At 36.9% G+C, this 15,850-nt stretch overlaps 2 protein-coding genes across 2 annotated transcripts; one reads left to right on the top strand and one right to left on the bottom strand.

Moving 5' to 3' along the window:
• Window positions 1–2: 2 nt before the first annotated feature.
• Window positions 3–1,931, bottom strand: LOC110042790 (uncharacterized). The gene has a single exon (XM_089289254.1). The coding sequence runs from the start codon at window positions 1,808–1,810 to the stop codon at window positions 704–706; it is 1,107 nt and encodes a 368-aa protein (XP_089145380.1). The 5' UTR covers window positions 1,811–1,931; the 3' UTR covers window positions 3–703.
• Window positions 1,932–1,959: 28 nt separating this feature from the next.
• LOC110042834 (ER membrane protein complex subunit 10-like) lies at window positions 1,960–14,725 on the top strand. The gene is made up of 10 exons (XM_089289256.1): window positions 1,960–2,066; window positions 2,209–2,272; window positions 5,160–5,184; window positions 7,260–7,350; window positions 8,658–8,759; window positions 9,824–9,881; window positions 10,480–10,544; window positions 11,359–11,426; window positions 13,231–13,327; window positions 14,408–14,725. Exons 1-10 carry the CDS (start codon window positions 1,998–2,000, stop codon window positions 14,489–14,491), a joined length of 723 nt encoding a protein of 240 aa, XP_089145382.1. The 5' UTR covers window positions 1,960–1,997; the 3' UTR covers window positions 14,492–14,725.
• Window positions 14,726–15,850: the final 1,125 nt, after the last annotated feature.

Genomic DNA, 15,850 nt, shown 5'->3' on the forward strand with positions numbered 1-15,850 from the left:
GCTTGCTGTAACAATTGATTTTACTTTCTGCTCTAATCTCGGATATACTTTTCTCAGGGGAATGTGCAGCTAAAACACAAAAAATGACAGTGATACAAATACAGTCTTATGCGAATAAATTGAAAAATGTCCTTATCATTTCTTAAAATTTACTTCTAAAAAAATTACTTTTTCTCGCGATATCAGTTGTTAAACATCACGTAACGGTAAGTTAAGTCAAGGAACGTTCACGTGTTTAGTCTAAACAGTAACGCCTTATCTTAGAAACGCTTCGTTTTAAATTTGACTTCTTCATGAATGCTACGACCACTTTCGTTTGGCGGTTGGCCCAAAGAGAGTCTCAATCAATCATCTGCGTTATGAAAACTCCATTTAATCAGGAGCCAATTTCATGCAATACCGGTACCACCACCCCGCTACTTTGACAGGAGTGCAGATTTTTTGATAGTCTGTTGTTGGTCGGATTGACGTGGCTTACGTGGCCTCGGAAGTAGGCGCTCTGTAGGGGAGGTTGAACGAGCAAAGTCGGCGGGTCGCGCGAATATTGGGGCGACAGCAAAAAGTCGACGTAGCCGACGCTCGGCCAATCCACCGTCCCCCGCTTCGATGAATTTTTTTGCTCTCGCCCCAATTTTGTACGCGGCAAGAATGCGGAGAAAGCTCTGGCTAGGATTGACGGAGTTCCACGGTATATCAAACACAACTATTCTGAGTCATCAAATCTTATTCTCTGTCCTTTGAATTCGACCTTCAAAGTCTCTTGTAATCTTCTCCTTTTTGTAGCTTCCCAAGATGGATGCAGTGATTCATCGTCACTTTTCCTCTTGAGAGAATGCTGAATTTTGGCATTTTTCCGTTCCTTTGTTCCTTTGGTTTCTTTTGAACTCAGTTCTACTTTCTTCTTAGTTAAATGCTTTGCGCTCTTCCCATGAACCTTTTCCCATTTCTGCTGTCTTGCGCGCTGTCCTTTACGGTTCTTTTTTCCCTTCTTATTGACTACTTTTCCCTTTTCTTTGTCCTGTTTGCTTTTCACCTTCATGGACTCCTTCTCTAGGCCAGACATTGTTTGGACAAAGCAAGACTCTAAACCTTTTGGTTTAAGCTCTAATGAAGATATATCGTCAGCATCTTCTTCAAAATCACTTTCGCTACAGTCTGAGCCAGGCCAAGAGACATAATTTTCATCTTCTTCAAGCTCTGGCTTTATGTCAGATGTAAGGCTTTTACTCGTCGTACCTTTTCGTTGTTTAGCTTTCTTTTGTTTCAGCTTTTTTCTTATCCCAGCATCGATGCTGCCATCGTCGTCATATTCTTCGTTCCGTCGTGACTTTCCGGCTGGAACACTTTTAGCCGAACTTCTTTTTAGTTTCACTTTCATTAGCTGTATCTTTGTTGGTCTTGCTGCATCATCCACAGAATCTTTCTCGCCGGCAGAAACCTTTTCTAAAAATCTCTTTAGTGTTGACGAGTTAATGATCCTGTCTAAAGCTCTCTTGTGGAGGTCAATGTCTGTGTGCGTTGAGTCTTCAATCACTTCATCAATTTTATACCCATCTTTGCCTTCCTTGTTGGTGATTTTGTGAATGATTTCAGCCACCTCAGCGTCCTTTAGAAACTCCAGCTCCTTTTCGAACCGCTCTATCTTTCTTTGGTTCTTCTTCAATTGAGCTTCGGTCCCTTTCTTGCGAGCTAATTGTCTGATTCTCCGCACAAGTCGTTGTATTTCAAATAATTTGGCGCGTTTCACCTCGCGTAACAAGCCACTGATTTCTTTCTCCATTGCTCCTACTGGCGTAATGCAAACTTTCATAATTCTTCGCCTTATCACAATCGAATTACTACAAAAACGTACTAAAATTTACGAGTGTTTGGCCAAAAAAGTCATGTATACCAACTAAACACGCCGTGTCCGCCATCTTGTTTTCAAACTGTCCCCCAGGCCGACTCGTAAAAATAACAATACCACCATCCTTTTCGAGTTATTCTTGTCTTTCAATATGGTGGACAGAACGTACAGTTTTGTGCTCTTTCTTCTCCTTTTGTTTCATCGTTTATCCTTGGAAAAGGTAACGTATTCTTTGATCCTGAGATTTAAGGGATGCGGTGCAATTTACCTTCAGCATTTCTAGTGATTTAGTGTCAAAAAAATTTGTTGTTTTGTCAAGTAAGTGGATGTACATGTTTTTTGTCGCCTGACTTGTCTGCCAGGTTGGTTGCTTGGAACCTCGCGGGGAGGAGTTAGTTTTCAACATAGATCACTGCCTAACTGAAGGTAAGCTTCATTTACCTCAAATTATAAATTAAATACTGTATTTGCTGCAAACATAGTTCCCAGGAATAGGGAATTACCAATTTGAGAGTGCGCATTTTTATAGACTCTGTTGTGACGATTTCCCAGTCAGTTAAAATATTTTGACTACTTTTCAGCGTCAAGAAGTGATCAGCATTTAATTTTCCCTTAAAAAAATCAATATTACTTTTGTTACGAGGAAGGAGTAAAAGGCCTTTTTGGTGTGCAAGGAATGTCCTGTCAGATAACCCAGAGCTAGTACAATGTAGATTTTCCAGTGGGCTGGTACATTCTGCCGATGTAGGGGTTTCATTAACCTTTTCAGCAGAAGGACAACTGGTTTTCACAGGAGGGTGAAACTGCATGTATTTTATCTGAACATCTTCATTGGAAAAACTTTTGCTTGTTGGTCAAACCAGGTGGGCAAAATCATCCTCACAGCCAGTGCCTGGCCCTTATTAAAACCCCTGCAATGGGCAAGTGAAGTTTCTTGACAAAATGTTTGAGGAAATTCAAGCTATTAAAGTGCTGTAAGACACAAGCTTTGGGGGCTAGTGAGAAGATTTTCTTGGCTAGTACACCAGAACTGGAACATGCCTAATGGGCAAGTGAAAAAAAGAAGTTTTCAAGGCATCCAGCCCTTGCGTGACCTGGTCACATGGTACACAATAGGTCATTCTGGGCTCTTTGTTATGCAGTGTGACATCAAAAACAAAGTCCAGTGAAGTTTAGCTGGTATGAGTAACTCTGCTTTGTATGTTTCAGTACAAAACTTGCTACCCAGCACAGCTGAATTTTAGCATGTTACCTGGTCATGTAAAGGGCCTGCAATTGATCAGGACTTCTAACCCTCCAAGTTAACTTTTTTCCTTAATGGCCATTTGGCCACTCAATGTTTATTTTTGGTCACCAGTGAAAAATTTTAGTCACCGAAGTATAAAAATTAATTACTTCATCAATATCAATTAACTAATTAATGTATTAATTAATAAATAATAACTAATTAATATGCTATCCCTAAGCTAGGTCAATAAAAAGTAGTTCAAATAATATATTTTTATTATTGATGACCGTATTAAATCACAGTAATTTCCTTTTGAAGATTTACCGGTAACAGGTCTTTCTGACCTCTGCTAAGTTTGTTGGGCAATTAAAGTGACTCATTCAACTAACTGAACAGAAAAGGTGTAAGCAGCAGGTAGAAAAAAGCCAACAAGAACAGGCAATAATGGTAATGAGATCTTATATCAATCTACTGACCATTCACACAAAGATACTGAGCTAGTTGTGAAATATTCGCACCAAAAAGCTTGAGTATGTGTGATTTACTACCATTAAATTTTTTCTCATGAAAAAGAAAATTTAAACACACAGAAATATTGCAAGTTTTAATTCGCATCTACAGAAAAAGACACAAGTGTAGATGGTGCAGATTATATTAAGTAGCAACTCTAGAGATCGATGATGGAAAGTGTTATCCAACGTATCTGAACAAGGCTGAAAAAAAACCCTTCGGCTTGTATGGGACAGGTACATTTTCCACTTGGGCAGGTAACATTCTCTGCTCACTTGCACCTTGGGTAATAGCCTAGGCATGCCGTCCTCCAACTAAATTTTTGCTAATGAGTTTGAAACAAAAAGTAAGTTTTAGGTTCATGGACATCCAAAAGTTGAGATAAACATCTTGAAAATCACAAATTATAGCATTGTTTTGTTGATTGCATGATGCATTTTTGCAGGTTACCTAGCATGTATCAAAATCTGCTCCGATTAAATTTCTCTCCACGGTTAAAAATAGGTGTGTTCGGTAGGAAAATCCTCTGAAAGTGCTGTGCAATTTTTGGCGAACATTTTCCAGTTTCATGGTGTAAAACCAAACTCTACATCAGTGTATCAAAGGTGCAGAAACTGTGTGTGTCCATTGCCTCACTCTCAAAGGTAAAGATCAGTCAAGTGAAATGAAGTTCGTCACATACGAAGCAATGCAAATTCGTTCTTTCTCTTGATGGTTCTTTGTTTCATTTTCTTTAGTCTGAATTTCAGTAGATTAAGATGGCAGAATAATTTATTTTACAAGTGAATTCACAACACTCCAAAATTCTAGTCACCATGGATACTAAAATGCTTCCAACGTGGAGGGTTGACTTCTCAAACTACTTTTCTGAAAAATCCAAAACAAGTAAATAAAGGAAATCTTGAACCTCATAGTGTTTGGATACCTGGTCTTGATAAGCATAGATGTTTTATGATTATATTTTTCCATTTTCTCCTTAGTGTTAGTTTTGATTGACAAGATTGATTGTACAATGTACATATCTAGCACTCTAGACCATGTTTGTCTACATTTCCAATTAACTCAAAGTTCGTCAAAAATACTGTGCTATGTGTCGTTTTTTCAACTCTCTTCTAAACTGTGTTTGGAAATGCAGTCAAGCACGGTCTTTCATCTTTGATAATCAGGAGATCATACAAGTCAAGTCTCATTGTGCTGTGGGATGCATGAGGTTTCTTTAGTTTCTATAGTCAAATTGCCATTATAGCCCTTTATTTGCAGGCTTATTCAGGGTTCTAGCCAGGGCTTTACAATTGCTGTTGGTAGTGGTCCCGGGACCAAACTCCCGAGTATACCTTGACAGGGTAGTTTCCTGCCAAACTGTTGCCAAGTGAAACACACAATGGAAAAATTAATTGTACACTGTAAACCCCAAGTTTTGGATTTCTGATACAATGTAGTTACAGTAATAAGAGTACATGTATGTTGTTAAAAGGTAATTTTTCTATGTTGATACGTAGATGTGTTCAGACTGTTGATGCAAAAAATATGTTTTTTAAGTTATAAAATATCTTGCTGTTTTTTTTCCTTTTCCAGGAGCAAATGCCGTTTTTAAGCCAAGGTAAGAGCAATTGAATAGTGATTTTGAAGTCATAGTCCTCTTACATTATGATGTTGCTGGTGAACTTTGTTACTTTTCTTGCTGGTCCAACTTTGACATGCTCAAATGGCATTATGAATGAGAAACTTAAAATATGACTGCATGCACAGCACATCTACCATAAGATTTTGTCAGGTGTATATAGCAATTTAAGAGTTTATGCACACAAGTTACCATGGTAAGCCCTGGCCAAATGATCACAACATTTCAATGCAACATATTGCAACATTGTTGGCACAACATGTTGCAGGTGTTTGGCCACCCTGTTGTGACATGTTGCAACATCTAGAGTGTTGTTGGCTCAAGTTTGAAAGTGGTCAAATTTTTCATGCAACATTTGTGGATGTTGCATGATTTTGTACAGTCAGTTGGCCAGTTTTGTGCAACAATGCTGCACCAGGGCATGCACACTAGTTCAATTTGCAACACCCAACATATCGCGAAAAAGTGACCAAATGCACACAACATGTTGCCTCCAACAATGTTGCGATGTGTTACGCTGAAACGTTGCGACCATTTGGTCGGGCTTGCAGATATTGAGCCAACAACAAGCCTGCAAATAACAGTCGGTCATCGGACAATTGCCTGGTAAATTTGAGGTTTTGACAGGTAAAAGCTTAGTCTGGTCGGACAGTCTGACTGGGCTTTTCTGCTAAACGAAAAATATTTTAACTGGAAATTTGTGACTGAATATGAAACAAGTTATTTTATTATACTGCCACACAATACTACAGAAAAAGCTTTGTTATCACATCGCGCGCAGTGCATCGTCTCAAATGTCATGTCGAATTGTAAACACGCCACATCATTGCTACCAGTCAAGCTTCATGTTAAGAACAGCTCGTGAAGCCCCATTTAGTCTGAATTATGTTTGTCTGAAAAACTAATAAAATCTGAGTTCTTATGTTACTTGTAGTTTGTTATCTGCAAGTGTTGTGGAATTAATTTCTAGTCGTAATTTGACCCGATTGAAACATTATGCAAATTGGATACACAGCCCAAATTCTCACGTTTCTTTTATCTGAATGCAATCGCTTTCAAAAATTTTAAAACCTCTAAAACGTAACCAAATGTTTTTCTAGTCCGTATGATCAAAAATCAGTTATATCTCTTTATAAGTGTTTTTAAGTCTGTGATTCAATATAGTTTGAATTAGTTTCCGTGCCGTAGACATGTTTTTGTGAAAAACATGCAAATTCTCAAATCAGTCATGCTTTGTAGACTAGTCACCAGTCACGAGCACTTCCAATTCAAATTTCATCTAGTTGTGCAAATTTTTTGTTCAATTGACACCGAAACTTTTCAGGGGAAACTTGCCTTCAGAAGAAGTCGAAGAATTCATTTCAGCCAATTTTCAAGTCTCTGAATGCTATTGTGAGTTTTTATACTGACAAGCTGTCTACGCAGGATTTTCCCATGGTTTTCTGGGAAACTCGAGATATCGATACGCGGGAAACTACAGAATACACGTGTGATCAAGTGAGTGAAGGCAAACTAGGGGTACAAACGTTTGTAAATTTGTCAATTTTGAATGGTAAAATAATACCTGACTTGATGTAAAGGTCCTCTTTCTGTTGCTGGTATCAATTTTACACTCAATTGACTTTGCTTTTAAGTAATTCGAATTTGCAACCAACATTTTGGCAAAGGGTCTACACTGACAGACCAAAATGTCTCAAATGTCTCTTATTTTTAATATCTAACAACATAAAAAAATTTTCCGACCAGACTGGCTTTTTGTCAGGTCAAAACTTGTCTTTGGCCTGACAAATGACCTGCTTATAGACAAAAATTATTTGTAGGCTTGCAACAATGTTGTGATGGGTTGCATTGAAGTGTTGCGATCATTTGGCCGAGGCTTTTAAGTTTTTCATACTATTTTGTCAGGTGTAGACAGACATGTTGTACTGAAATGCACAAGATATTTAATGTTAATTCTCATCTTTCATGTTTGTACCTTTTTGAAAGTAGTGGATACAATGTAATTAATGCAACCTGAATAATGATAATTGATCTACTTGTATTGTTGTTCTAAGGGGAACCATTTATGTCAAAAGCCTAAAGATGTCCACTGGAGTGTTCTCTCAGCGTGAAGGACTCTCCTTAGAAGATATGGATAGCCTAAAGGTACATGAACACTACACCTAAATTTTCAATCTGTAATCCTCTTTCAGTTTGTAAGACTCATTTAGGAGTGATGACATATTAGTATTTAATGTTACCACACTTATGACTTACTTCAGAAATAAAAGAAAAAACATTTTCAGATTTTCTTGAGTCGTAGAAACAGTTGAAAGTTTGGGTAGGACAAGAAAATGCTATGGGAACACAAGCCATGGGCAAGTGTACTTCCACAATGTTACTTTCGGACTGCACCTAGGGAAATTTTGAGCTGCTTTAATTGGGTGGATTGTTTCCCAATAACCTAAATAGTGTATTTTGTTGTTGTAATTAATCCAAGGATAGAGTGTGCTCATTGTCACGCAATAAAAAATAAAATCAGAAAGTATTCAGTGGGTAAAGTCAAGAAATTGTGATATTATAAGTGATAAATAAAGAAGGCAGTTCTCCAAGTTTAAGGTGTGTGTGTTGTCCCAAAGTTGAGATATTCATCAAAATGTTCCACACAAAATTATAGAGCCTAGTATGGAGCCACCATGTTGGAGACCTCCTTAGTCCTCCAATATGGTGGCCAGAAAATAGTGTAAACATCTGGAACTTACTTTGGCTAGACAACTGATTATCTGAACCAAACCAAAAAACATTTACACAAGAGCTTTTCCTAGTACTTTAACTCCTAAAATGGCTAAAAATCACGAGATAAGTGTATATTTTTCAACAAACACAATCTTAGCTTCATGTCACACACTGCCATAACTCCAAAATTCAAAATGCGCTGGTTACCAAACGAAGGACGCTATTGAGCTGGAAAGTTGTAAACAGATATAAATTTAGTACCTCTTATGCCTGATGAGGATAAAACCTTTCCAAAGGGGCTCTTTAGTTTTGGATTTGAGAATTTGATGACATCTTGTGAACAAACTCTATTGTGCAGTTTATTATATTTCAAATACTGTAATGAATTACAGTAGAGGAGTTTTCACTTGAATGTTGCTACTAATTTGCATTTGCTTTAAGGAAACCAATTTTTGCCTTCTAATCAGAAGTAATTCCAAAACTAACTGACTATTTATTGTGACTTGCTTGCAGACATTTCCTTATAAATTTTTGCCTTGAGTTTGGATTCATTCACTGAATTGGTTGTGTAATTTGTGATTAGCTCGATCAGATACTTTGGTTAAATTGGTATTACAACTATTACAGTACTACTCTTAGACTATTAGACTCCTAGACTGTTTCTAGTCTTATCCCTCGCTTCAATATTTCATTAACCAGCAATAAACTAATTTGACTGGTAATTCTTACCTTTATAGGATTTGGCATCAAGTAATGGTTATTACAGAATACGGTTACAACCAAAACCTTCAGAAAACAGTGAAAGCAGTGACACCAGTGTTACCACATTTGTGAAAGCTGTAAGTAGAACATACACCAAGCTTGGAATCAAGAGCTGAGGACAGAATCTCATTCATAACATAGTAAACAAATCAACAGTAAATAAGCTGGACGTTGTGTCTTTAAAGATTGTGGGGCAAATGTGAGCTGCCATGAAGGAGAATCTGGCCAGCATTGTCTCAATTTTAACCTCACTTAAATTACAATTAGGCACATGGAACTAGAAAATTGATAGCCTACAAATTCACACAGTCTAGCAATGTTGTATTTGGAATATGTATACTGTAAAGAAATAGAGGGGGATTCATGTACATGTACATGTATCTAGTCAGAATATATGCAGGATTTGAGTAGATGTTAAAGAACTTTTTTATCAATTACAATATTTGGACATTATATTTTTAGTGTGACTACTTGATCAATTGATTGATTGATGGATTGATTGATTGATTGAACAGGGCCACCTGGAAAAGAGTTAACCAATCAGAACATTAAAAGATAGTGATCTGGTCCTTTTCTCAACTAAACCACTAACATTGAAGATTATCAACAATAGTTCCTAGCAAAATTGAAAACCCAACAAAGTGTAAACTGTTGCAAACCTCTCAGGAAAAACTTTGTCATTTGTTGATTGGTCAGTTTTGATCGTAAGTTTTGTACACTTTTCAATGGTCTTGGTTTAGTCGTCGCAAAATGAGTTTTCAAGCTAAATTTTTTGAGCGAGATTTATTATTATGATAATTCACCATCAAGGACTGAATCTCTAAGAATGTTTATAACGTAGAGGAGTCGATAGTACTTATGTCTTCATGTCAAACAGACCCTTATAAGTTGCCATCACAAGAAAGCTACTAGTCCATTGTTCTCAGTTTACATTTTGATTGGTTAGCTCTCTTTTAGGTGGCCTGGTTCATTTAGTTGCACTGTGATTTGTCCTAATAAAATATAATTTTGAATTTCTATTGACAATCCGCTAGTAATGTATTTAGTTATTGATACCTCTAAGTACATTACTATTGTATGTAGGTAGCAACTTGTTGAATGTACATTTTAAAATATTGGGTTTCTTCCCTTTTAATGGCAGTGTGCACTGTTTACCTCAAGACTAACAGAGACAATAACACTGTCAGTGGATAGCTCAGGTAAAAATAAACTTCTGAATTTTTTTTTGATGTACCTTTTAATTATTTGAGTCATAATTTTATAATAAATTATTGGCTTGCATTGTAGGCTTACAAGAGCCATGCCTTAAATCCTACTGAGGCCCTATTTGCCCACTGGACTGAAAAGAGTTGATGATCATAGAATGACAAGTGCCATGTGCACCAGTACACAGCTCTCTACATGCATTGCATGCCTATGATACTAGCCAGTTATTTTATTGCAATATCAGGGCTCTCAAAAATAAACTTGAATTCCAGCTTGCCCTTTGGACAAGCAGCTCTGGCATTTTGCTTGCCCTGGACAAGTCTTCGCTTATTAACCTTTTGTTAGCTTTTATTAAGTTGGCAGACATGACTTGCGTGGGCCCTTGCCCATCAGGCAAGTGCCTGGCCAGAAAATCTACTTGTCCCAGAGGGCACTTTTTTCCAGCCCTGAAAACTAAAATGTACAAGATAGCTACATGTAGTACAGTTGCCATTACAATTAAATAGTAATTAAATGTTATAGTATGTTTTCCATATTGTCTCCTTGAGTTCATTCAGGCTTATTTTTGTGTTCTGGTGTTTCTTTTTACAGGTCACTTATATGGTGTTGGGTTAATCATCCCTGATGGCGGCTGTGATGCAAAGACACTCAATGTGGTTTGTAATTCTGTCTGATGTGTATTCTAAAATTTTAATAGTAGTGTCCAGATTCGACGAATCTTCTGTGGATGCAAGTGCCTTTTTTACATTCTTTTATTTATCTGAAAGTTTTTTTCTTTCTTCTTGTACTTTTATTTTTATTAATGAATACTTCATTATAAAAAGGAAACAGACATTTTTTGGTAGAAGTAAAATCAGGATCTATGAAATTGAACCAGTTTTAAGGGTTAACATTTTGATATATGATGTGTAATTCTACTAGGTTCTAAATCATTAAGTGCTGTAAGTCCTCATCTCCTTGTTGTCCAGTAAGAAAAGTAAATATAATTTTATGGCTGAATGCTTTTAGTGGAAGTATGGATATGAAATGGAGCAATTTCATTTTTTAGTACCTGAGATAACAACAAAAACAATTTCCCACGGGAACTTGAGAAAATAAATTTTAAAGTGCAGAGAAATTTTGAAACACACTGGTAAAACTTCATCATCAGTTTCATTTCACCATTACTTTCAAGTTTTTCATATGAACATCAAAATTTGTCTTTGACCTTTGGTGTTGTTAGAAATGATTTCTTTTGAGAACGTACTTAACATTGTAGTTAAAACAGTCACACAGAGGTTTGCAATGTGAAGTGAACAATCTCAGCATAAAGTTTTTTCCACTTGTTACTCAAACTTCTTGTGGATTCCTTCTTAAGCTCTCAGCAAGATTTGAAATCTCTTTTGTTGTCAACTTGTTTGAATTACTTGTGTTTTGTATGTAACCGACACTGTAAACTGTTGTCACTTTAATGCCGATAATTGTTTTTAGGATGCAGCACCACTGCCAGCAGAGTTCAACACATCAGTTGTTGTCATGCTCCAGGGAACTGGACAGCTGTAAGTTGATGTGTCACCTATTTAGTACTCAAGGGTGTCATTAACATTTTCAGCAGGAGCCCAAGGGCAACTGGTTTGAGACTACATGCAGGCAAAACCTTTTGGAACTGGACTTCTTTGTAAAAAAATGTGAACCCTAAATTGTCAAACCAGGCAGGCAATTTAATCATCCTCACAGCTGGTCAATATGCTTGGTGCCCAGCCATTAATTAAACCCCTGTATACTACTGACAGCACCTTCATTTAGTCATCATCATTGGCCCTCATTGCACCATGGGATGCATTATAAGTCCTTGACACTAGTATTGGTACATTAAAGGGGCCAGATCATGCAGTTTTAGGCAAATTCAGCACTGACTGACTGGATGTAGAATTCACTGAAATATCACAACAGGGACTTACATGTACAACTGTAGAAGAATTAAAAAACCTCGGAAAATCCAGAAAGGGGCACGAATGTGCAAAATTGGAGAGGATTAAAACAAATTTCATTGAAAAAACCTTGAAAACTTTCAGCCTGATTTTTTAAAAATTTCTGTTAATTTGTGTGATCGAAAGTCTCATGATCTGTACAGTAATGCTTAGAAACCATTCTTGTTTGTCATGTGGTTATGATTTTACCATGAAAAGACTGTTGCTCTGCCAAATAGTAGTTTAGAGTTCCTAAAATATTTAATTACCTAGCTAGCCCCTTAAAGCATGTTTTACACTGAAGTTTTCTTACTGGTAATGCATCAATTGATCAATACAACATCTTGATGTCATCAGGTGATCAAACTAACTGAGAATCTTACATAACCATCAGGCAAATTCCTTTGGTCAGGACTACACATACCTTATACATACTGTAGATCATTCAAACTGTCATAGCTACTACTATTTAAAACTCACTGGATGTAGGTTTCCTGCTAGTCCACTACCGTTATTGTGCACCAGACATAATATAACATGTACATGTATATTGAAACAGAAAATGTTACACTGTCAGGACCACTAGTCACCAAATAGAGGTGTAGTGGCCAAATGGCTAACTGCTGGACTCCAGTCAAACAACCCAGTATGTATCCCTAGTAGGAGTTAAATTGTGTTCTTCAATGTCTTAGGCAAGCCAAGGTGCATATGACCGGTAATTGATTGAAAACCAGTAAATGAACTGGTGAGGTGTAACCCTGCCATGGGACCAGCATCCCATCCAGGGGGAGAAGAAATACTCCTAGTACTAAGGAAACTAGAGTGTGCACAAAAGTCATGTAATTCACCTAAATGCAACTATGTACCAACTAAAACAATGCATTCTTGTTTGGTAAAAATGATTATTGTGAAAGAACAGACCTGTGCAGTTTTGAAGTGCGTAATCAGTCCATCAAATATTTTCGCTCACATGCAATTGGTCTACACAGGCAATATGTCATGTGACTAAATATGCCCCAGCTAAATATACATGTACAATTAAAACTGGGGAATATCTGGGTGATATTCCCCAATTTTCAGTCCACGTGTGTTACAAAAATATGTGAAGGGTAATAAACACAATTATAGCCCCATTTGCTTGGATATTTTGTCCTTAGACAACACACTGTATCTCTTCCTTGAAGGTCACAGCTTTCCCTGAGCTACGCTCTCAGAAAATTGTTCACTTTTTGGAACAGGTAATGTCTGCAGACAAAAATACGAGCATTTTTCTGTGCCAAATGGAGGCTATTGTTTAATATATTTTCTGACCGGCATAATTATGTTACATCTAGTTGTCCCATGTTTGGCATGATAATTATGTGACATCCATTTGTCTGTTTGTCCTCTGTAGTCCTGACACACAGACATACATTCAGAAATTGGAGAAAGAGAAAAGAGACAAGGCAGCTGGGCAGACACAGGATAACAGATCATTTCTGGCAAAATATGTAAGTACATTGTACCATGCACTCTGTACAGTGTCTTGTTGAAAGATTGGATTCAATATAATACTTGTAACCTCTGTTTTTTTTAAAGATAATATTGACGAAAAGTTGTGAGCAGAGCTTGCCTTTGGTTAATTATTTAACAGTTCATGAATTAACCATTTTATTATTAATAATTAACAATTAGACCCTTCGCCCGCAAGGGCTACGGGTCAATAGCCCATTCGGCTTCGCCTCATGGGCTATTGACCCGTGGCCCTTGAGGGCGAAGGGTCTAATTGTTTTAGTATCACCCAACTAGTCGGACAGAAAAGGTAATAATTAAGTTAGCAAATGCAAGTTGAAGAAATATTTATTTGGGAATAAAACGAAAGAAAGCGTCACGCTCGATGGCGCCAATTTCGCTACTCGATGACTATTACTAATAGTCCCCTAGTAGCGTAGCCAATCAAAATGCGGGATTTGCATTAGTCCACTAGTTGAGTGATACTAATTATCTATATTATGAATGTTGATAATTACTAATTATGTATCATGGAGACTAATATATGGGAATGGGAACCTTATAAGAAATTTATTTTCCCTGAAACAATTTCTTCACAAATTACAAACCAGTATATTTATTAAAGGTAGTCTTACGCAGGGCCCCTTTTGATACCAGCCTATGGCTGATGGGGCTACCCTGCCTAAATAAAGATGACTTGACTTGACTTGTATTATGAAAGAGGTTTTTGCTTCCCTCACGTGGTGTAAGTTATTGAAACAAAATTGTGGCTTGGTGAAAAAGATGTTTGGAAAAATTGGGAACTAAATTTTGTCATATAATATTGATATACCAAGTTCATAGGACTTCAAAAAAAAAAAAACCAGATTGAAAAGGTTTAAATTTGTCTATTTCCAAAGAGTTTTGGTGACAGTGAATGTTTTGAAGTAAGTACATATTAACCTTTATTTTAACATGCATGATTAAAAATACTTTGTATTAAGCTAATTAAGTTTGTCACATTCCATGTACTACACCTGTCTATTACAATCATAAAGGGCTCAGGATAGTTGATTTTGTGACTGTTTATTATCTTGCAGTGGATGTACATTGTACCTGTTGTTATATTTATGATGTTAACAGCACAGCAGCCTGATCAACAAGGAGAAGGATCCAGTCAATAAACTACATATTGTGCACTCATGCAAATAAGTGACATTCTGTCATAGCAACTCCTTGTACATGTACTTGTCATACTAATACATGTTATATCTAACAGCTTTATTGTTCAAATAACTCAGCACACAAACTGAACATCTCCTGGTGCCATTGGGGGTAGACCTGCTACTCCCCAGGTAGTTTGTAGCATTCTCACAGCAGACTAGCTCAATTTAGAAATAAAGAAGCTATTTTGTTTCTTTTGTTGCAGTGTGTTGACGAGCACTTTTAGTGATTGTCTAGGTCTCAAAAGAGATCCTTCTGATTTCTAGTCAGAAAATCTCTAGATTTCCAGTTCAGTTTCCTCCATAACAGCTGTCTTTGATTTGTGTTGCCTTCAATGTTATTGTTTTGTGGCATAACATGTAATTGCCTCCTTCAAGCAGTTCTCAACTAATGTTTATACAAAAAATCATCTAATTTTATTCATTTGGCCACTTTGCTTGTTGAGAAATAGTTGTTGTGAAGGTGTCAGAGCTGGACTTTCTGTTTTAGAGCCACTTGCAATACTCTAAAGATTTCCACACTGCAAACAAGACCCCTCATCTTCCTGGCCTTTGTACTCCAGAAAACAACACGGAGCAAAATTCCAGGATGTCTTAAGTAATGTAAACACATTTTCAGTCACTCTCTTTGTTGGGGATGAGGGTTTTGCAAATATATCATTTTGGAGGTTTAACACACCTGAATATAATTATTATATCTGAGTTACATGTACAAATTTATTAGTTATGCAGTTGTTCTGAGTGGTATACTATCCAAAGAGTTACTTCTGTTTTCCCAGTATACACCCAAGCCTTTATTTAATCATGTATACCAAGAAAATACAAGAGACAAGTGAGATATTCCATGGTATGCCACCAGATAGTGTTACATAACTATTAACTAAACAGTATTTTATACTAAACAATTAAATTATGAGCTCGAGACTTCTATCGCATGATAGTTTAAGAGGTCGCAGCCCAAGTCAACTATCGCACATAGAAATCTCGAGCTCATAACCTAACTGTTTTAGTACAAATCTACTAGTCGTTCAAAACTTTATCTAAATCCTCTTCACAGACACTTCAAAAACGCCAAGAAGTGGCCGTTATTTTGTTAACAAGGGCACACTGCTATGCTACTCATCTCTCACAGAATAGATAGTGAGTAGTGTAGCCACTCAGAGAACAGCACTAGTGATAGAATGCTAGTAGATTTATACTAACATTCGATAGAAAATATAGTGGCCAACAAAATAAATGTAGCAGATGATGGGAAGGTTAAGTGTACTACCAGCAAGTATATAGTGGCTTTCCTGTTTTCAGATTGGCTGTATGACAGAG

Source organism: Orbicella faveolata, unplaced genomic scaffold (assembly GCF_042242905.1).
Source record: "Orbicella faveolata isolate gen_17 unplaced genomic scaffold, um_ofav_v1 contig_2, whole genome shotgun sequence".
In the NCBI taxonomy this organism is placed as follows: domain Eukaryota; kingdom Metazoa; phylum Cnidaria; class Anthozoa; order Scleractinia; family Merulinidae; genus Orbicella; species Orbicella faveolata.

Excerpts from the sequence above, each read along its gene's own strand:
- LOC110042790 (XM_089289254.1), bottom strand. The coding sequence starts at position 1,810 with ATGAAAGTTTGCATTACGCCAGTAGGAGCAATGGAGAAAGAAATCAGT.
- LOC110042834 (XM_089289256.1), top strand. The coding sequence starts at position 1,998 with ATGGTGGACAGAACGTACAGTTTTGTGCTCTTTCTTCTCCTTTTGTTT. Across the intron at positions 5,185-7,259 it reads AATGCCGTTTTTAAGCCAAG|GGGAACCATTTATGTCAAAA; the intron begins GTAAGAGCAATT and ends TGTTGTTCTAAG. Across the intron at positions 9,882-10,479 it reads ACTGTCAGTGGATAGCTCAG|GTCACTTATATGGTGTTGGG; the intron begins GTAAAAATAAAC and ends TTCTTTTTACAG.